The following is a 21,736-nucleotide window of genomic DNA, read 5'->3' as shown; positions in this document are numbered from 1 at the left end:
CATCTCTGAGCACTCAGCCTGACACAGGGTACGCTGCAGCACAGCAGGGATGCTGCACGCATCCCCGAGCAGCGTGACACATGGCACACAAAGGCCCCAACACGGCGTGCGTGTACCACGGCCCACGAGGCACAGAATCATAGAATCATTTTGGTTGGAAAGGACCTTTAAGATCATTGACTCCAACCATTAACCCAACACTGCCAAGCCCACCACTAGACCATAGAATCACAGAATCACAGAATGGTTTGCGTTAGAAGGGACCTTAAAGATCATCTAGTTCCAACCCCCGTGCCACAGGCAGGGACACTTTCCACTAGACCAGGTTGCTCACACCCCCATCCAGCCTGGCCTTGAACACTGCCAGGGAGGGGGCATCCATTCTCTGCCCAGCCTGTATTGGTGTTTGGGATTGCCCCGACCATGTCCCTCAGCACCACATCTACTTGTCTTTTAAATGCCTTCAGAGATGGGGACTCCACCACTTCCCTGGGCAGCCTGTGCCAGTGCTTCATAATGGATTGCGAGCAGCCCTGAGGAGAAGGACTTGGGGGTGATGGTTGATGAGAAGCTCACCATGAGCCGGCAATGTGCGTTTGCAGCCCAGAAGGCCAACCGTGTCCTGGGCTGCATCCCCAGCAGCGTGGCCAGCAGGGCGAGGGAGGGGATTCTGACCCTCTGCCCCGCTCTCGTGAGACCCCCCCCTGCAGTGCTGTGTCCAGCTCTGGGGGTCCCAACACAAGAAGGACACGGAGCTGTTGGAGCGAGTCCAGAGGAGGCCACGAAGGTGATCAGAGGGCTGGAGCCCATCTGCTCTGGAGACAGGCTGAGAGAGCTGGGGCTGTTCAGCCTGGAGAAGAGAAGGCTCCAGGGAGACCTTCTAGCACCTTCCAGTACCTGAAGGGGCTACAGGAAAGCAGGAGAGGGGCTTTTTACAAGGGCATGGAGTGACAGGACGAGGGGGAACGGTTTTAAACTGGAAGAGGGGAGATTTAGATGAGATATGAGGAAGAAATTCTTTGCTGTGAGGGTGGTGAGACACTGGCCCAGGTTGCCCAGAGAAGCTGTGGCTGCCCCCTCCCTGGCAGTGATCAAGGCCAGGTTGGATGGGGCTTGGAGCAACCTGGTCTGGTGGAAGGTGTCCCTGCCCGTGGCAGGGGGGTGCAATGGGGTATCTTTAAGGTCCCTTCCAACCCAGACCGCTCCGTGGTTCTGTGGCTCTACATGGACGCTTCCCTCCCTGCTCCCCCGGCCCCGCCATGGGCGGGGCACGCCACACTGCGCATGCGCCCACGCGCAGGCCTGACGGTGCCCGGCGCGCCCCGCCCCCGCGCGCCCCCCACCCCGCGCCGCGTCCGGTCACGAGCCGGCACGGCAGGGAGAGAGCGAGGGGCGTGGTCTGGGCGTGGGCGTGGCCACACGGCTGGACCCGCCCCCCGCCTTTCCAGCGCGGCCGCTCTCTGCCGTAGCCACGCCCCCTCCCGCCGCTCGGCCCCGCCCCCTGCTGCCCTCCTCGGTTACCCGTGGTGCCGCGCGCGGGGCTGGCACTGACGTGGCCGCCGAGCGCCGCCATCTTGTGTGCCTGGGCGGAGAGCGGCCGAGAGGCGCGGGGGGAGCCGGCTCCGAGCGGGACCGTCCGAGGACAGCCAGACCCACTGCCCGGGGCAGCAGCCGACGCCGGTGGGTTCACCGACACTTTCCCCTTCCATCCCTTCAGCCCCTTCCCCGCCGTCGCCGCCCATCTACCCCGCCCACACCCTGCGTCCGCCGGGGGAGGCGGCGGCCCAAGGCCGGGTGTGAGGCGCCGCGGCCTTGGCGCTGAGGGGAGGGGGGCGGCGGGGCATGCGGGAGCGGGCCCGGTCGCTTCTTTCTGCCCTGCTCTCCCCACCACCGCCCTCGCTCGGCGGCTGCCGGCGGCAGGAGGAAGCCGCAGCGCAGGCCGTGAGGGGCGGCGGGCCTAGCAGGGGCGCTGCCCCATCCGCCCCCCCGTCACGTATTTGAGGTTGGGTGGCTGGGCCAGGGTGGGGGGTGCCAGCCCTTCCTCTTCCCTGCGGAGGAGGCGTGGGCACGGGCGGGAGGGGGGGACCGCTCCAGCCCCCCTGCAGCGGCACCAGGCCCGGCGCCGCTCCGCCTACCGGAGGAATGAGACGGGATGCGGCGGGATGGGCTTCTCCTCCCTTCCCCAAACTCGCTTATTCCGGCCTCTGCCCCGCCCGTGAACGGGACTGAGGAGAGAGGTATTTCCTCGTTTTCCTCTTCCCCACGAAACCCTCATCGTGGCGGACCTCGGAGATCTGGTAGAGCCGGGTAGGGGAAATGAGGCTCGGATGAAACTCGTAGGAGAGAGGTTATTTTCCTGTAAGTCTTTGGCAGCTGAGTTGGGCTTTCTGCTGGGCTGAAGGGGGGGTGATGGTAGGAAGTTGAGCTTTTAGCCTGGAGCAAACTCCGTTTGCCATCCATGGCTTGGGTTTGATGGTCTAGGAGATCAGTTTTCCTTGGCATAGCAGCTCCCAGTGGGAGGATATTATATTCTGTCTGAAAATACTATATCCTGTCTCTCTGAGCAGTTAACACGATACTTTGGGCTGATAACCTGTGTCTGATAGTGATAGGCCAGCTATGCGAACCTTTTCACGAAGGAGTCCGCTTGCCCCAGCAGAGCACGACTAAAACTTTGCTGGGTCATAAAACTGACGAAATGGTGTGTTTGACATTGACCTTGTTGCTTTGCTGCTAGGCTCTTGCCAAACCGAATTCCACAGGTTGATTAGAGTTGTATCCAGAGGTCTTGTTTTGAAATGTAGCTTTGTCAATAACTAAAATGCGAATTATTTATATAATACTTTGAACTTTGTTTTGCAAGCGGCGAGGCTTACAACACCCCGTCGCAGGATATTCTACTAACCTTATTTTTCAGGCAAAGAAATCGAGTCAAAGTAAATTGTCCAAGGTCATTTGGCAGTATCGTTATTACTATTTTTACTACTGATTTGGAACAGTTCTGTAGGAAAAAGGAACTGTAGCTGAACTAGGGGATTGCTTCTTGGCTTTTGTTTGTGGGTCTTGTAATCGAATTGTCAGTGCAAGTATTCACAGTCTTACAGATATAGAAATGGATTCTCTGAAAGGAAAGTTTACGAGGCTGGTATGATGCCACTGACTTACTCTGTTAAAAACACATCTGCAGTGCCCGAGAACCCTGTTGGACTGCTTTCCCTGTTGTAGTAATTACGTTGGGTGAAAGGGTGAGGAAATTCGCCTCACTTGAACCTCTTAAACTCAGTTGCTTTGCCAAGTTTATTGACGCTTCTAGTGTGCTAGAGCTTCAAGAGTAAAAATGGCTCGAGCAGATGTCATCTCCCCTCAGAACAGCCTTTACTTCTGCGATAGTCTATGATATATGTAATAGTTGCTGGATCATGTTAAAAGGCAAACACCTGAATGTAAATCAGTCCCCGACAGTCTGAGGCATTTGCTGAAATTTTATGATTGCCTGGTTATGAAATACAGTCGGAATCTGAAAAGGGACTGGGCAGGAGTGGTGTGTTTTTGCTCGGTGCACTTAGTTCCCTGTGTGTGTTAGTCATGCTGACCAAGTGGTGGGCAGGACTAGTCACAGCTTTTCAAGGCAAACAAAGCATGTGTGGGAGTAGGGGGCTGGATTCCAGTCTTTATAATTCACCAAATTGTGCTGTGCTCCAGTTACACCTGTTTGGAAGCCTGCTTTAAGCAGTAGCATTCATACGTCTTGCTGAAACACAATTATCAGATAAGCTATTGATTACATTAATTGGTGAAAGGAGGAAAAGCTCACAAGATTCCAGCTGAATTTGCAGTGGTGAAGTTTGAAGAACCACCTTTCTTTGAAAAGAAAAGATCGCTTTAGAAATAAAGGCTGCTGAGATGTGTAAAGATGGACTTTCAAACAAGAATTTTATGGATTTCAACAGCCTTCCCAAGCACCTACATTGCCTTACAGTGGATAAATGTGGTGAACATAACTTTTTCTGAAAAGGAATAGTTCTGATTCTGTTTTTAGAAATCTCTTGAAAGTTTTGCTCCTGGAATGCTCTAGAGCCTGTATTAGAGCTAGCACTGTCCTCAGCCATTATTCCCTTTCTTTAACTGATGAGTAAAGTAGTTTATAATCAGCTTCCTACTACAGCAGCTGTTTTTCTGTGTTATTCAGCATTTTTTGCTTTCTGCTTGTGAGTATCCAATTTTATTTCTTGTTTCTAACACATGCAAACATTGAAGGACTGTGATGGTACTTCTGCTGATGTTTCAATTCTAATAAAACTCTCATGTCTAATATAGCTCTTGTTCATACGCGGATCTTGTACCTCACAACCAGCTGCGTGGGCTCTGCTTGGACATTTTCCCCAAACCAAAAGCCAATTTCATTACTGAAGCTCTCGTGCGAGTTCTTGCCATTTCTAATATGAGTGTAACTGTTGACTTACTGCCCAGTTACTGGGAATGAATAACAGGATATTTGGCTTAAAATTTAAGATTTTGAACTTGTGAAGCGTTCAGCCTCAAAAACCTGTGCAAGGCTTGTCTGAAAAGACATGCTTTGTAATAGCATTTCTCACAGCAGTATACACACCGTTAACAGGTCAATATGAAATCACAGTCTAAACTCGGGTGTCACAACTACATTGTGACATTAGTATTTTAGGAGTGAGGAGCTCTTGTGCCCATGCATGACCCCAAAGGAAACTGTACCTCTTTTGCCCTTGTTTTGATCTTGGAAATATTTTCCGTTTTCCTGCCCCTCTGAGCCCTGCGCTCTCAAGAGGATGTTGCAGCATGTGGAAAATGCACTATCTGGCTAACGTGTGTAGACAGCAAGATGTTCAGCCTACTTAGGTTGAATGAAGGTGCTACATAAGGAGCAGCTCTGTGTTGGATTTTCTTTCACCTGACTTCTCACTTGCGATCTGGGCACTTTTTAGTTGGCCACTGCAAGCCTTTGGTGGCCAAATCCGACTATGCCTCTTTAGGTAGGACTACAGTTATATGTCTTTTATTTCACACAACGCTTCAGTGCCAATACTTTTCCTCTAACCTCCTCTAAAAGACAAATAACAAGGTCATGATCATTTAGGACACCTTTTCCATCTCTTGCTTGGCAGAAGCACCACTTTCCCTGAAGTGGGGAAAACTGTTGCAGTGGTTAGTGTTGATCTCCACAGTTAACACTCCCCTGGTTTTAATAGATACAACTATAAAGGAGTTGGGACTTACTAGGAATGAAAAGCTCTGAGAAGAGGTTCTTGAGGTGCCTTTGTTAATGATGATAATTAAGTCCAAGATAATTCCCTGTTGATGAAGGAACCTAGCCTACTTGTTATATACTCTTAATTTTTTTGTGTAGTCTATACCTAGTCATAGTATGGTCTAAAGTCTCAGGTAACTCAAAAATTATTTAAGCTAAATTCCACTGTTAAGGCCCTGAAGTTAAAGGGCTTGAGCTGATATGTAACCATTTTTCACTCAGGTTATCAGATGTGGAAGGCCAGCAAACAACTTTTAAAAATAGTTGAATATAACTGTACTTGAATAGTCGTGTGTTGGCCCACCCTGGCTATATATAAAGAAGTGCTTTGATCAAGAGCCCTTTTCAAAATTCACTGTAATGGAACACTTTAATCTGTAAAGAAATTACTTCAAGTTCAAAAGAACACAGCTGTATTTAACTGACTGTGCCTGCTGAGTGGTGGCGTGAAATCCTGTGGCCCTAGATTAATTCTAAATTTTAGCAGTGTTCTGTTCTTGCTGGATCACTTCTCACATTCTCTAAATCACACTTTATATTGTAAAGAACAAGCTGCCAAGTTAGATTTGCACTTTAAATTATTTACCAGCTGTTCTTGCATGTAACACCAGTAACAGCTGTTGAAGTTGGTTTTTTTTATGTTTTTCTTAGAGAAACTTTCTCACCTCTTGTTTACACATGGGTTTGGTGATCTTTTGTATGAATATTTTTCTTCTCTTGACATTTCAATTTAAAACCTAGTATGCTACAAAGTAGAAACATGATACAGACCAGCTAGTGATAACTGACTGGATCTCAAATCAATATTTCTGTTAAATTGATTAATTTTTGTTCGCCTGTGACCGATGTAACTAGTGTGTTAATACAAGGTTAGGAATTATAGGTTTGGAGTTTTTCTGGTTGTATTAGATGTGGAGTTAATGGTTAGGCCAATGTCAAATAGACTTTCCTTTAAACGGAGAGGTACTTTTGGTAGTAAATCAGTTGTCTTTGTAAGCACACCAGTTTTAGTGCCTAAGCAAATGGAACAAGGTATGTAGAAGTGAAATAAATGTATTTCTATACTGCAGGTGTAATTTGACTGATTAAATAATGCGTATGGCATCTCCCATCTTAGCCTCTGATTTTTGTCTGCTGTGGTGTGTCTAAAGAAATGGTGTAAACCTGAAAGAAACAGTGACGTTTGCCACAGCTCCTGGCTCAGTGAGGTTTAATCTCTATGTGGTCAAAAAGAACTTTTCCAGAGGTTCAAAATTAAGATTATGGAGAGATTTCCAAGATGTAGCTACACTTTATTTAATGTACTTTATACCCTTCTGGTCATACTTCAGTGGGATGGCTTTTTAACTAACAGCTCATCCAAGAAGTTTGGAGGTCAAGAGGCGTATTTGACTGCTCAAGATAAACAGCCTGAATGAAATGACATTAAAATGCATTAACGTACGGTTAAAATACAAAATGCTGCAGAAGATTAAGTGTTGAATGATCTTTGGCCTTGAGATACTCCCCAGAGCTTTTACTCTAACCACCTACAATTAATAAAAGCAAATTCTAGTTCTTACTCATGGGCTGTATGGCTTTAACAGCCACCAGCCTGCCTGTTATCACAGACACTCATTCATTTTTAACTCATTACACTGAGCCTTTCTGAAAAAGGCTGATGGTTCTCCTAATTGCTTATCTAAATGTATCACTTACAGAAAACTGGCTGCTGAAAATACCTTGTTTCCTGAAACAGAACTGTGGTCTTATCCAGTGAATGTCTTTCTCACTGCTTACCAATGGCACATTATATCTTACCTGAACCTGCCTAACAGGTTTTTACTGCTCTGAGGATCTCGAGGTGGAGTAAACTACGTTAAGGTGTGCTTCAGGGCTTCAATGGGCAGGGAGAAACAAGAGTCATACAGACAGTTCAGTTTTGGGGTGGTCTGGGTTTGGTGGGAGGTGGTGAGCTTCCATTTCTAGAAGCTGAAGGCTGAGGGAACGTGCGCTCTGAGAAGGTGGTCTGTGCTGTTTGTTAAAATTGTTCCCTTTCATACACAAATCTTCCTACTTAGCCTGATAGATACCTCTTTTGAAGATGTGCTGAAGTACTACAAGCAGCTCGCAAGCCATAGTATTTTATGTTTTCAGGCATTTCATTGAACTTGTGCTTCTAAAATGATCAGTGTGGCAACTGCTGACAACATTTGGGTTGAGGAAAAGAGCAGGTTAAGCTTCAGTATCGAACATAGGCAACATATTGGCAAGTCTTGATACAGATTGCAGGTGCTGAAGCTGCCTGAGAAGCGACAGGATTGCTTGGTTAACCTGCCAGGGTCTTAAATTTCCTTGTGTTTTCAGACTGTGTGTGTTAGTTCTCATGGTCCAGCTAATGGACTGAAATGAGAATTAAAGTAAGCAGATTCAGCTCTGAAGTACAGTGGAAGTAATCGCGTGATCCCTCAGCTGAGTTGTATTAATGGGTGGCAGCTCTGAACCGTCGTGGCAGTTTCTGCTGCGGTAGCGTCTGCGCTGTTTGACAGCACGGATGGTCTAAAAGCAGAGACCTGACGGCTGGTCACGGTTGTGATGATGATTTGGTTGAGGATTTTAATGATACTGAGGAAGAAACTCAAGGAGCTTTTGCTTAATAATAGAAAGTAATGATATACTGGCAGGGACAATGTAGGGAGGGGAGTGTAACGTACAAAAACGTGGGAGTACGATTTCATTTTCTGTGGCAACAGATGAACGTGATTCCAGCTGTCGGTCAGGGGATGGTCCCACTGATAGTGAAGACAGAGGCCCTCTGTTTTGCTCCAGCAGCATCCAACAAGTAACTGGTGGGACCCACAACAGTTTGCGGGAGCTCTGCAAATGGATTTCTCCCAGTATTTTTCTTTTGGACAGCAATGATTCCACTCTAGTCAACATCTAAACACGCTTGTCTTATGGGGGGTGGGCTGTAAACTACACTTCACTGCCTCTAAAAATAAATCGGACTTTGCGCAGTGTCACCTACCCTGAAGCACCAAATAAGTTACAGAAGTGGTAGGGATAGTAGCGATGTGAAAGAGAACAAGGAAAAGGAAACCCAAGTGCTTAAATGTATCTTAACTACTTATTCTTCACAAAAAGTAGATATTGGGAGGGTGGGTGGTATAAAAGCAGCTTCAGTGGTGGAGGGTAGACTTGGCCTGGAAATAGGTGCCAGGAAAATGACGATTTAACGGGATTCACTGCTGTTAGGGCCAAGTGTAAGCAACTTTTTAGCAGACTGTGACTAATCCAGGGTGTGGAAAGATGTCGTGGAGATAGATGCTAAGATTTTGCTGTGTTACCTGATTACTGCTATCGATCCAAGCATTTAATAACCTATTATGCTTTTAAACATGCAGAAACAAGAGAAATGCATTCTTTTGCAGGGCTTGTAAGGTTCTCTTGCTACAAAAGTTCTTACACTCATTTTGGAGGGTTACAAGAGCTCTGATAAAAGGTTACAGTTCAACCCTGACTATTGCTTTTCAGATGAAGTAGAGGTAGCCTGAGCAGCCGGACAAAGGAAAGCTTTTCAGCCTCCCTCCCCTCCAGCCCTGTAAGAGCTGCTGTCCTGGGCAGGGGAGTGAGATTTCCTGCTGTCTGATTGATTTGGATAAGTAGGGACTCTAGCAAAACTGTTTTCTCTACTTCCTAATTAGCTTTCCTGTTTATATAGCTTTTGTGTGTTCAAGTGGGAGTTGAATATTCATGGTTGTGCTTCAGAAATATGGAGGAAATTGTGGAATAATAGAACTTTTAAACCTTCTTTTTGGTTTTAATCCACAGGCTACCCTGTCTGGCTTACAGAGGAGCTTAGTTTTAAAGCTTTGATAGCATTGAGCTTTGATCATATACAATAAATGCATCTTTGACTCAAGTTACTTCAGCAAGTTGAAGTGGTGGTGTCATTCAGGAACTCGGGAGTGGACTCTGAACTTCTCTGTGGAGCTGCTTGTGCTAAGACATGTGACTTTGTTAATGTTACAGCGCTTAACTTTTGGGTTAAAAATTGTATCCAGCAAAGCTTCCTGAGGAGGGCAGAACTGCTCAGACCCTTCAGAGTGCTGAGGGAGGTAGCCAGGCTTCATACTTCCCTAGCATGGAGCTAGGGACAAGATTTTTGTTCTGTGAGGCACTTCTCAGTTCAAAGCTTGTTTTAATTGTCATAAATAGATATTCTGTAAAGTCTATTTCCAGTGAGAATTTTGCTTCAAGAGCACAGCTGGGTGTGTTTAAGAAAAGCCTGGACGTGGCACTTAGTGCCGTGGTCTAGTTGTCATGGTGGTGTCAGGGCAACGGTTGGACTCGATGATCCCAGAGGTCTCTTCCAACCTGATTGATTCTGTGATTCAGCTTCATCATGAAACACAGAATATCTTGAAGAGATGAGTCAGACTTCATATTGTGCTTTAAATTGGGTGACTTGGTTTACAGGAAACCTATCCCTTTGAATGTTGCACGCCTTGGCTGTATGTGCTCCTGCTGTCTTAAGCTTGTATTTTCAGCTGGGCTCAGTCTCTTTTTAAACTGACATCTGAGAGCTTCTAGACAAAGCAGCAGTAGAGGTGTGAATCGTCACTATCGCCATGTAACATCCTCATCTACACCCCACTGTAAAGCTTTCAGGCTGCTTTTTTTCATGTCTTATGTGAGCAGAATAATAGTTGTCGTGGTGATTTCAAACTTGGTGTAAACTCTGCAGCAGGAAGTTTGGAAAGGGGGGGAAAATTGTGGAAGAAGGGAAGAAGTGGACAAGTTGTGGTGGGGTGGATCCTGTCCCAAGGGCACAGGGAGCGTCTGTGAGGGCTGGAGCAGAGAGGCAGTTTCTCCAGTTCCTAAACAGGAAGCTCCTGGTGATGTTAATTGCTTGTGAGCATCCAAGCAGGAGTGTTTGCAGTGAAGGAAGAAGCATTTATTTCTAAACCTGCCTCTTTAATTAGTGGCTGTTAATTTTCAATAGTTAAGCTTCAGTAAATATGGATTTGCTTCCTAGAGAAGGTTTCCCTCCAATGTTAATGAAAGTAATGCTGCTTTGTGTTTACGCTGTGTTTGCTGGCCATTTCCTCAGGGCTTGGGAGGAAGGAAACTGTTTTGAGTAGGAGAGAATCCAAGCTGTATTCTGAGTTTCCTTAGCAAAAGAAGGACCAGCCATTGGCACACTAAACAGCAAAGAGATGAGCACACATTTAAAACCTTTTTTTAACTGCAGGTCAGTTAGAAAAAGTGTGTTTTATGGTGACACTTTAGTCTGCAAGTAAATTATCCGATAACAACGGGGGACAAAGTACCTGAAGTGGTCAGTTGCGTTGAAAGCAAACCATGAATTTTCCAAACAGAAGTTTGAGAACAGTGTTTAATACTAAAATCTCTGAAAGAATATTGGAAAGATTTAAAGCACTCGGAGCAATGTCTTTATAAAAAGAGTTAAGTTTTGGTGTATCTGTTCATCTTAGTGAGTATGGGGAACAATAATGTACGGTGGTGGCTGAGGGTATCTAAAGAATTCATATTATCTGATACTTTTTTTTTCGTAGTTGATGATGCCTGGGTCAGCCATCGGTAACTCATGAGTGATACTGTGATCTTTTTCCTCTAGACTTCACTGGCCAGTGAGAACATATCTTAAGCATGGGAAATATTTTTGCTAACCTCTTCAAAGGCCTTTTTGGCAAAAAAGAAATGCGTATTCTAATGGTTGGTCTGGATGCTGCAGGAAAGACTACGATTTTGTACAAACTTAAACTTGGTGAAATAGTAACTACTATTCCTACTATAGGTAAGTTGGTTTACATTTATATAACTGCTTGCTTTGAGGTTTGGGTCTTACTGTTTGCAGCAGTATCTTATCTCAGCTGCTGCTCTGTTGATTTAAGTGACTTAGTGCTGTGCCCTGACTTGATTGTCAGAACAAACGCTTGCTAAATCCATGGTATGAAGATGGCACAGCCAAATTTTCCAGCATGGGAGGAGATTCCATGACTGTGTTTTTTTCACTCCATTCCCTCTTTTCAGTCACTTGTGGAACAACCCTTTATGGGCTACAGAAGGGCACTCCGCTTTCCTAAGCATGTTGTGGCATCAAGTAGATTAGACTGAGAAACTGAGGGTGACTCCCATTTTTTTTTTGGAGGGTGACTGCAAGAACTGTGTGATCAGAGACATACCTTATTTGCAGTCCTTACAGCCCAGGGTTTTTTGATGTAACATGCTTTACTGTGCATTTCTTAGCTGTGCAGGCACCAAGATTGTTAGTTTGACCAGAGCAGGGGTGGTGGTGGGAGCAGGAGTTGCAGAAAACCCACGTTTGTCTGCTTTGAGGGCTTCAGTGTAAGATTCTGCCGATTTAAAGTAGATTTAAATGTTAAGATAACTTTTTTTAGCGGTGACATTCTGAGCGTGACTTGGTAAATACAATAGGTCAAGGACCAACTATGTTTAATGGAGATTTTTTGCCACAATTCCTCTTTTAGGTTTCAATGTGGAAACAGTAGAATACAAGAACATTAGCTTCACAGTCTGGGATGTAGGCGGTCAGGATAAGATCAGACCACTCTGGCGCCATTATTTCCAGAACACACAAGGTGAGTTTGAACTTTTAAATCACAGGTTTCCAGAATCCAGGTCCTTACTATGATAATCCTGCAAGTTTCTTGGCAGGGGGGAATATTTATTGTTACAAAAGTGTGTATTTGTGTGCTGCTGTGGCTCTTCTGTTAAGCTAAGAGGGATGGGAAGACTAGAAACCAGTCTTCCTTGTCCATCTGACTCAGAATCAGTTCAGAATTTTGGCTTTTCTTCTGTAAGCGTCGCAGCTCGCTGCCTTCACTTCAAAGCAGGGCCTTTACTACAAGCTCTAACAGCCCCGTGAACTGAGAGCTTGTCACTTCTCTCACTGCTACGCCTTTATAACGTGCCTACATTTGAGTCCTGTCACAGGATTTCAAGAGTTGCTACTCACTGGAAAATATCGAGTGGTTATGTAGATGAAGCACACAAGTTCCAAAAATGCAAATGCAAAGTAACACTCGCTCTCACCAGCTCTCAGCGAGAGCAGACTTTCTTTCAGACATGAGATTACAGTAATAATAAAACTGTATTTTTCTGACATATACTGAATTGCTTTACGTTATTTTTCTCTTCAGAGCTTAATTCTGACCTCCAGAAGTATTCATCATTTGTAACTAGCTTCTGGTGTATGCTTATTCTGATTGTTTCCTTATTTCTAGGTCTGATTTTTGTGGTTGACAGTAATGACAGAGAACGAGTGAACGAGGCCAGAGAAGAGCTTATGAGAATGTTGGCAGAAGATGAGCTTAGAGATGCTGTTTTATTAGTGTTTGCTAACAAACAGGTATGCCCAAGAAAGGTGTCTTCGTGCAAGAACTCTTGAAATGTACTTGTGAGTGCTAATATTGAACTTGACGTTAATGTTTTCAGTGTAATAACCGATAAGCTCTCAGCAAATGTCCATTCAGTTTTGTTGAAGATGACAAACCCATAGATTAAATTACCCTGTTCTCATCTGAAAGGAGCATCCTCCTGAATAGTCTTGGCTAATAGCAATGCTTGTATTTTCAGTTTTAGAGAAGAATTCTACCAGTTTGATTTTTAAGGTTGGCTTGGCTCAAGTAGAGCACCTGCCCAAGCTTCTTCCAAACAGAGAGGAAGGCCAGAATGCCAGAACCTCCCTGAGTTCTTCAGTTAGGGTGTTTGAGGGCGCTGCTGGTGTTGGTGGAAGCACTGTGCTGACTTTTAATGTTGTTGTGTTGCCCTGTGAGCTGTACTCTGCCAGGCCTCAAAGCAAGCTGAGAGTTCTGCCTTTTATTGCTTGTAAAGGCCTTGGTAGCTTGAACCCAGATGTCAAGGGTCTTAAATATAACTAGTAAACTCACAGAAGGAACAGCATCCTGCTTCATCGATTCCACAGGCTCAGCTGCGAAGGGTAAAGAAGCCATAAGTCTTGTGTAGGAGCAGGAAAGGTGGACTATAACAGAAGCAGTACTAAGCTGAGTACTGCTTTATGATAAAAGTTCATCTTAAATCATAACTCCAGTTGCAGAAAACATTTCCTGTGTGGAAAGTGAATGAAACAGCCCTTGAATTGTAAGCAGTTTTGGGTCAACACTGACAGGCTTGATGGCAAGAACTCTTAACTTTCTTTTAATGGCTTTAAAGCTGATGATCAGAAACGGTTTAGGGAGGCGGGCGTTTCTTCTCAGCGAGTAGGGGAGAAAATGACTCTTCTTCCTTCCCTCAGGACCTGCCGAACGCGATGAATGCAGCAGAAATCACAGACAAACTCGGACTGCATTCCCTTCGTCACAGGAACTGGTACATCCAGGCAACCTGTGCCACTAGTGGAGACGGTCTCTATGAAGGACTGGACTGGTTGTCCAATCAGCTCCGAAACCAGAAATGAAACCATAAACCTTCCTCTTCCCTCTTTTTCCACCCTTCCCTCTTATTTCCTCCTATTCGCCCTTCGCTTTACTCTAATGTGGCAAACTGTGCTACTTTGTGGTATTGAGTGCCGGAAGCTGTTTTCATTTTCTTTTGTCACAGTATATATTGCATCATGCTGTAAATGTGGCAAATTCAAGCCTGAAAACAGTTAGGTTTCTTATTTAATGTAAATAGTTTTTGTTTCCAATGAGGCAGTTTCTGGTACTCCTATGCAATATTACTCAGCTTTTTTATTGTAAAGAATCAACTCACTGTTTAGTACTTGGAAGGGATTTAAGTGGGTTAACATAAGGGTTGCCAGTGGTCCTTGTGCAGTAGAGCTGAATACTATCTCGGTTGGGTTGTGAGATCTGTGAGATCCATTTTGGTGGTTGGTTTTTAACCCGAATTCTGTATTTTTTTAAATAGTCAAGGAAAAGTAAAAACACTTCAACGTACAAACGTTTGACACAGCTTCTGCCGTTCGAGCTCTAATGTGGTGTCTTCTGATTCTTTTGAAATGGTGGAGCAATGATCGACACCCAGTTAGCTTCATTGGTTAAACAGATCATAACTTAATAGATCTCTGGCTCTTTCTGTAGCTCATAGTATGTGCTCCTGTTTATGTTCATTAAAAGATTTGTTGGACCTGGTTTAGATGAGCTTGCAGACTCATGCTAAACATCTGACTTTTGGTTCAGGTGAGATTTATCGCTTCCACTGAACTGGAATCATTTCCAGAAGTCACATTTTTTTTTTAGCCTGTCATATTTGTCCAAAGTGTTTTGTACTTTTCTTGTGTGTAAACCACTCCAGAAGGCAAAACCTTTCCACAGAAAGCACAGCCTGTACTAGTCCTAAGCTCTAGAGGCAGAAAGTACTGTACTTAACGTAAGGATTGCCATGAAAAACACCAAACATCTATGTATAGCGTCTAGGAAAAAAAAAAAGCATGAGAGTTTGGAGAGTCATTCCACTCTAGAAGTACTCAATCCCATTTTGGAACAATCCCATATCTGTATATGTGTGAAAACCCTTGGCATCCCTCATACTGCAAGGTTCAGATTTGCCATCAGAAAAAAAAAACCTCTTTACTTTTTTCTTTTGTATTTTGATAAACACTGAAGAAGCTGGAGCTGTTAAACTTTAACTTGAGGAACTATCAGAACTGGTTTATTTAGTGTTGTGGAAACCTTTATTGCTTTCAATACACGATTAGTAATCAACTGTTTTGTATACTTGTTTTCAGTTTTCATTTCGACAAACAAGCACTGTAATTAAAGCTATTAGAATAAAATCTCTTAACTATTTCATGTTTTTTACGCCTTGCTGTTCATTTGATCATCTTGGCAGAATCATAATGAAATACTTGTTGAATAAAAAGTTTCATGAAACTTGCACTGGTTTCATGTTGGTTTGTATCATCTTAGTACCGTACCCTGTGCTGGATTAATGCAATCATTTTGCCACATCACGATTTGTGTGAGAATTTCAGGACATCTCCTGTATTTTCCAAATAATGGCTCATTCCTAGTTGGGTTCCTGCAGGTAGAGATGGGCTGGTGGTAGTTAGTGTCTGCTGGAGTCTCTTCATTGCCCCAAGGGCATGTGTTGAGCTTCTGGAGTAGTCCCATTTCCCACAACAGCTTGTTCCTTCCTGCTGACCCCACTTAATAATAGGCTCTGGGAATGAGCACGTTTTGGGGGGAAAAAATATGAACTCTGCCTTCCTAACCCCTTTGTTTTGCGTTTTTCCCTTCTGCAGTCCCCTCTGGACCTGGGACAGAGCTCCTCCCAGCTGGTCGTCACTGATGGTCACGCGCGGGCGGCTGGCCAGCTGCTGGCTGCTCTCCTGGCTGGTGGTGCAGCAGGTTCCCTGTACACAGGCTGCAGAGCTGTGAGAGGAAAGGTCTGTTGTGCAGGTCAGAGAGCAGCCTCGTAGGAGACCTGGGTGGGCATGGGAGGGGACCACGGCTGTGCCAGGAGGAGACAGGAGTGCAGCATCTGCGTGTCCAGTGAGCGCTGGCCTTGTGGCTGATCTCCTGCTCTCTCCTCTGTTCAACAGATCACGCTTCCCCTCCCTCCACAGGTTTTGTTTCCTCTCTGAATCCTTCAGGCAGGGCAGCAGCTGCTTAACGGGTGTGCACGGGCTGGCCTTCGTCCTGAGCACGGGCTTATTGTGGGACTGTCCTCTTGCGTAGAGGCTCGTGGAGTGAAACGGGCGTCCTCTCTGCCGTCTTCAGGTGGGAGGTCAGGTCCAGTCAGGTCTCCCAGCCCTGTGTCCATTCCTTGCTCTCGTCTCGGTAGTAAAGGGTAAATAGTATTGGGCAAACAATGGGATTACAAAACTCCTGTAAGTCAGGTTATTCTTTGGAAGCTGATGAATTTCAAGCTGTGAATCAGGATCTTTGCCTGCCTAATGGGGCAGGACGGCTGTTTATTGCTGTTCTGGGAGGGAATGGAACTTGAAGGGCCAGCTCTTCTGCTGGCATCACTTTGTGCTGCTGAAATAAGCAGAGCCCCCCCCTCCTTGTCCCCCATCCCTAAAAAGGCAGATGTCCTGCTGTGACACAGCACCCCGACCCCGTCGGCACTGGAGATGCTCCTTCTCAGCAATGATTTCATCCAAGGCGTGTCAGCACAGGAGCCCTGCAGTGTCCAGGCTGCCCCAGCTCCTCTACGCACAGGGTTTGCTGCTGGCCAGGACTGGAAGGAGGAGGAGCCGGGGCATGTGCTGATGTTATCTGGGATCAGTGAGCCGTGGGAGCTGTGCCTCTGCTCGGGGCAGCGCAGCCCTTGCTCTGTTCTGGGCTCGGCCGGGGATCTGAGCTGCCCATCCAGCCTGGCAGGAGGCAGCTCACGCCCGGGGGAAAGGGCGAGCGCGAAACGCCGGCTCCCTTCGGCAGGGCCCAGCGCTGGTGTGGTTCCTCCCCAGTCCACCCAGGAACTGGTGCAACAGCTCGGCAGGGAGGCAGGGGGGACGTGCAGCCCTGGGGTGGGGATGGGGCCCAGCTCCTTCCCCCCCCCACACACCCTCATTTTTATCTTGTTTGTATTTCTCATGCTATTCTGCTCGGATCTCAGTTTTGAGCATGACATAGGCACAGGCACCACCGGCAAGGGGTGAGAGCTGCTGCATGGTTCCTCGGTGTGGGGTCAGAAGTGGGGACTGTGGGAGGGGACACAGCCCGGCTGCTGCCCTGGGTGATGTGAAGCCCCCATGGTGGCTATCTCTGACCTTCTGTGTGCTCCCCTGGCTCATTCACGAGCTGGGGAGGACAGACCCAGAGCCCTCCCTCTCTCCCCTCATCCCTGTGGGCTGTGCTGCTCCATCCAGTTTCCCAGTTCAAGAAAGACAAGGAACTACTGGAGAGAGTCCAGTGGAGGGGTACGGAGATGGTCAGAGGGCTGGAGCATCTCTGCTACGAGGAGAGGCTGAGGGAGCTGGGGCTGTTCAGTCTGGAGAAGAGCAGACTGAGGGGGGATCTTACCAATGCTTACAGATACCTTAGGGGTGGGTGTCAAGGGGATGGGGCCAGACTCCTCTCAGTGGTGCCCAGTGACGGGACAAGGGGCAACGGGCACAAGCTGAAACATGGGAAGTTCCATCTCAATATGAGGAGGAACTTCTTTGAGGGTGCCAGAGCCCTGGCACAGGCTGCCCAGGGAGGGTGGGGAGTCTCCTTCTCTGGAGATATTCAAACCCGCCTGGACACGACCCTGTGCAACGTGCTCTGGGTGACCCTGCTTTGGCAGGGGGTTGGACTGGATGACCTCCAGAGGCCCCTTCCAACCCCAACCAGTCTGTGATTTCCTCGGCGCAGGTAAAGCTCCTGCAGTCCCACGAAGGGTTTAACAGGGCTTGTGAAAAGCAACAGGCGAGGGGTAAAGCCTGGGCAGGGCTTTCAAAGGGGTGAGAGCAGAGGCTGAGCTGCGCAACACCTCCCTGTGGGGTCGGAGGAGGTATCAGTGGAAGGTGTCCCTGTCTGTGGCAGGGGGTTGGAACTAGATGATCTTTAAGGTCCCTCCAACCCAAACCATCCTGTGGTTCTATGATCAGCTCACGGGACGAACTGCAGCAGCTGGTGGTACATGGGTGTGAGCTCTCTGCGGGCGCTGGAGCAGAGAGCAAGAGGTGCAGCCTCCCTGGGGGCAGGAGAAAGCCGAGGAGCCCGAGTTCTCCAGGCCAGGCTGAGCTGTGCCAGGACAGCGATACCACGGCACCGGCTGCCCCGGCTGGGACACGTGCTCGGAGCTGCGGGTGCGAGTGGCCGCGGCAGAGCCCAGCACCGTCCATCCAGGGGAGGAAGGCAGGGGCAAGCGGGAGCCCACGGAGGGAGGTGACGCAGAGCGGGGCGCTGGGCTTCGTGGGGGCTCTGGGGTTCTTTCTCTGCTCACCGCAGTGTTTCAGCTCTCCCGTAGTTCCCTTTTGAGCCCAGAGCTCCCGGCGCCGAGTTCCCGTTGAGCACAGCCCTGCTCCACCATCCCCACCGCTGCCCTGCAACTGGGACGCTCCCAGCAAGCACCACTCGCAGCCTGGACCCCAAAAATCCCCAGGGGGGTGACCCCGAGCTCGGTGAGCTCAGTCTGACAGGGTCAGAGCCTCCAGCCAGGCAGCGCATGGGCTCGGGGCCACCCGACTTGTGCCACATGGGCGGCCACGTGGTGGGTCCCTGCGCTGGATCTGGGGCTGGAGCTGCTCAGGCCAACTGGAATAGATCCATCATGTTGAGGTGTTGGAGCAAGTCCAGAGGAGGGCGACCAAGCTGGTGAAGGGTCTGGAGGGTCTGACCTATGAGGAACAGCTGAGGGAGCTGGAGGGGTTTAGCCTGGAGAAGAGGAGGCTCAGAGGTGACCTTAGTGCAGTCTACAACTACCTGAAGGGAGGTTGTAGCGGAGTGGGAGTCGCCCTCTTCTCCCAGGCAACCAGCGATAGGACAAGAGGACACAGCCTCAAGCTTCACCAGGGGAGGTTCAGGTTAGACATTAGGACATTAGGAAGCATTTCTTCTCAGCAAGGGTCATTAGCCATTGGAAGGGGCTGCCCAGGGAGGTGGTGGAGTCACCATCTCTGGATGTGTTTAAGAAAAGACTGGACATGGCACTTAGTGCCATGGTCTAGTTGCCATGGTGGTGTCAGGGCAACGGTTGGACTCGATGATCCCAGAGGTCTCTTCCAAACTGACTGATTCTGTGATTCTGTGATCACCCCACCAAGAGGTTGTCAACCCCCCCAGAAAAAAGCATCTTGGGGTGCAGGGAGGGGATCACCAAAGCTCTGCAGCAGCACCCGCTGCCCGTGGGGCTGAACACGTGCTCGCAGCTGGGGACAGAAGGGCTTTATTCCAGCTCATGGCCCCGATCCTGCTGCGTCCCCCCCAGCCCCACCATGAACGGGGCCCTTGTTCCACACCCAGCACGCCCGGTCCCACCCTGCAGCCCCGGCCCTCGCCACGGCACGGCCGCCGAGGTGACGGAAGATCCCCCTCAACGCTGCCAAAGCACAAACCGAGGCCGGTCGCCAGCCCGGGGGGGGCTTTTGTTTGCCAAGACACACAAACCCGCCCTGTCTTAAGCAGGAGAAATTGCATCATTAATTACACAAACGAGGCCCTCGTGCTTGGCACGGCCGCGCCGGAGCCGCTCGGGACGATCCCTCTCCCTTTGGATCAATATTTCTATTTATTGATGTAAAAATCCACCCCCCCTTGGTGGGCCAAGCACATAAATACTCGTGTTTATGGGCTGAGGTTTAAAATCCCGGCTGGGAACAGAGCTCGCTGCTCTCTGCCCCGCTGCGGGGTGGACAGGACCAGGGCAAACATCTACGGGAGATGCCCCAACCCATCACACCATGGGGAGCACCTATAGCCCTTGGAGAGCATGTGTGGCCCCATGGAGAGCACCCTTGTGACATGAAGAGCACCCATCACCCCATGGAGAACACCCATGGCCCTTGGAGGGTACCACTGCTCCACAGAGAGCACGTGTGGCCCCATGGAAAGCACCCATCACCCCTTGGAGAGCACCCATAGCCCTCTGAGAGCACCATGGCTCCATGGAGAACACGTGTGGCCCCATAGAGAGCACCCATCACGCCATGGGGAGCACCTATAGCCCTTGGAGAGCATGTGTGGCCCCATGGAGAGCTCCCGTGTGACATGAAGAGCACCCATCACCCCATGGAGAACACCCATGGCCCTTGTAGAGCACCCACAGCCCATGGAGGGCACCACTGCTGCACAGAGAGCATGTGTGGCCCCATGGAAAGCACCCATCACGCCATGGAGAGCACCACAGCTCCACGGAGAACACGTGTGGCCCCATAGAGAGCACCCATCACGCCATGGGGAGCACCTATAGCCCTTGGAGAGCATGTGTGGCCCCATGGAGAGCTCCCGTGTGACATGAAGAGCACCCATCACCCCATGGAGAACACCCATGGCCCTTGTAGAGCACCCACAGCCCATGGAGGGCACCACTGCTGCACAGAGAGCATGTGTGGCCCCATGGAAAGCACCCATCACCCCATGGAGAGCACACATAGCCCTCAGAGAGCACCACAGCTCCATGGAGAACATGTGTGGCCCCATAGAGAGCTCCCTTGTGACATGAAGAGCACCCATCACCCCATGGAGAACACCTATGGACCTTGGAGAGCACCACGGCTCCACAGAGAGCATGCATGGCCTCATGGGGAGCACCCATCACCCCATGGATGGCATCCTTGCCCCATGGGCAGCACCCATCATCCCATGGACAGCATCCTTGCCCCATGAGGAGCACCCAACACCCCATGGACGGCATTCTTGCCCCATGGGGAACACCCATCACCCCACAGATGGCATCCTTGCCCCATGGGGAGCACCTAACACCCCATGGACGGCATCCTTGCCCCATGAGGAGCACTCAACACCCCACAGACACCATCCTTACCCCATGGGGAGCACCCATCACCCCATGGACAGCGTCCTTGCCCCATGGGGAGCACCCATCACCCCATGCAGAGCAGAGGTGGGCCCTTGGAGAGCCCCACAGCCCAGCTATCACAAAACCATGGGGTCCAAGAGCCAACCCCCTCCCGGCAGTGCGTGAGCCCTGGGTTTGACTTTGCAGCTGCTGAACTTGAGGGTTTAAGGAAAGGAAACTCCTCCAGCTGCTTCGCTGGCCGTTCCTCGAGGGCGTTGAAAGAAGATATTAAAAAATATTAATAATAATAATAATTGAATCCAAAGTCTCTTTTACATAAACACGAGGTGTCCACAGCACTCCCAGCACCGCAGCTGGCACCCACCCCACCGCGTCCTCCATGTGAAACCCCGCCTGGATGGACGGACCCAGGGAGCGAGGAGAAGGGTGCCCGGGCGCCTGCTGTCCCCTCCACACTCATCAAATTCTGATGACACCAAACTGGGAGGAGTGGCTGACACACCAGCAGGCCGTGCTGCCATTCAGAGGGACCTGGACAGGCTGGAGAGCTGGGGGAGAGGAACCTCATGAAGTTCAACAAAGGCAAGTGTAGAGTCCTGCACCTGGGGAGGAATAACCCCACGCACCAGTACAGACTGGGGGGGACCTGCTGGAGAGCAGCTCTGCAGAGAAGGACCTGGGTGTTCTGGGGGACAAGAAGTTCCCCATGAGCCAACAATGTGCCCTTGGGGCCAGGAAGGCCAATGGTGTCCTGGGGTGCATGAGGAAGAGTGTGGGCAGCAGGTCGAGGGAGGTTCTCCTGCCCCTCTACACGGCCCTGGTGAGGCCACACCTGGAGTAACTGTGTGCAGTTCTGGGCCCCCCAGTTCAAGAGAGACCAGGAGCTACTGGAGAGAGTCCAGTGGAGGGGTACGGAGATGGTCAGAGGGCTGGAGCATCTCTGCTACGAGGAGAGGCTGAGGGAGCTGGGGCTGTTCAGCTGGAGAAGAGCAGACTGAGGGGGGATCTTATCAATGCTCACAGATACCTCAGGGGTGGGTGTCAAGGGGATGGGGCCAG

The 21,736-nt window shown here is 49.1% G+C and overlaps 1 protein-coding gene across 1 annotated transcript; it reads left to right on the top strand.

The window, feature by feature from the left end:
* Window positions 1-1,565: 1,565 nt before the first annotated feature.
* On the top strand, window positions 1,566-15,145 carry ARF1 (ADP ribosylation factor 1). Its single transcript, XM_068404915.1, has 5 exons — window positions 1,566-1,680; window positions 10,902-11,081; window positions 11,776-11,886; window positions 12,532-12,656; window positions 13,563-15,145. The coding sequence occupies exons 2-5, from the start codon at window positions 10,934-10,936 to the stop codon at window positions 13,722-13,724; spliced, it is 546 nt and encodes a 181-aa protein (XP_068261016.1). The 5' UTR covers window positions 1,566-1,680; window positions 10,902-10,933; the 3' UTR covers window positions 13,725-15,145.
* The last annotated feature ends 6,591 nt before the right edge of the window (window positions 15,146-21,736 follow it).

The sequence above is a fragment of the Nyctibius grandis genome, chromosome 7, assembly GCF_013368605.1.
Source record: "Nyctibius grandis isolate bNycGra1 chromosome 7, bNycGra1.pri, whole genome shotgun sequence".
Classification (NCBI taxonomy): domain Eukaryota; kingdom Metazoa; phylum Chordata; class Aves; order Nyctibiiformes; family Nyctibiidae; genus Nyctibius; species Nyctibius grandis.
This window is presented reverse-complemented; position numbering and strand designations above follow the sequence as displayed.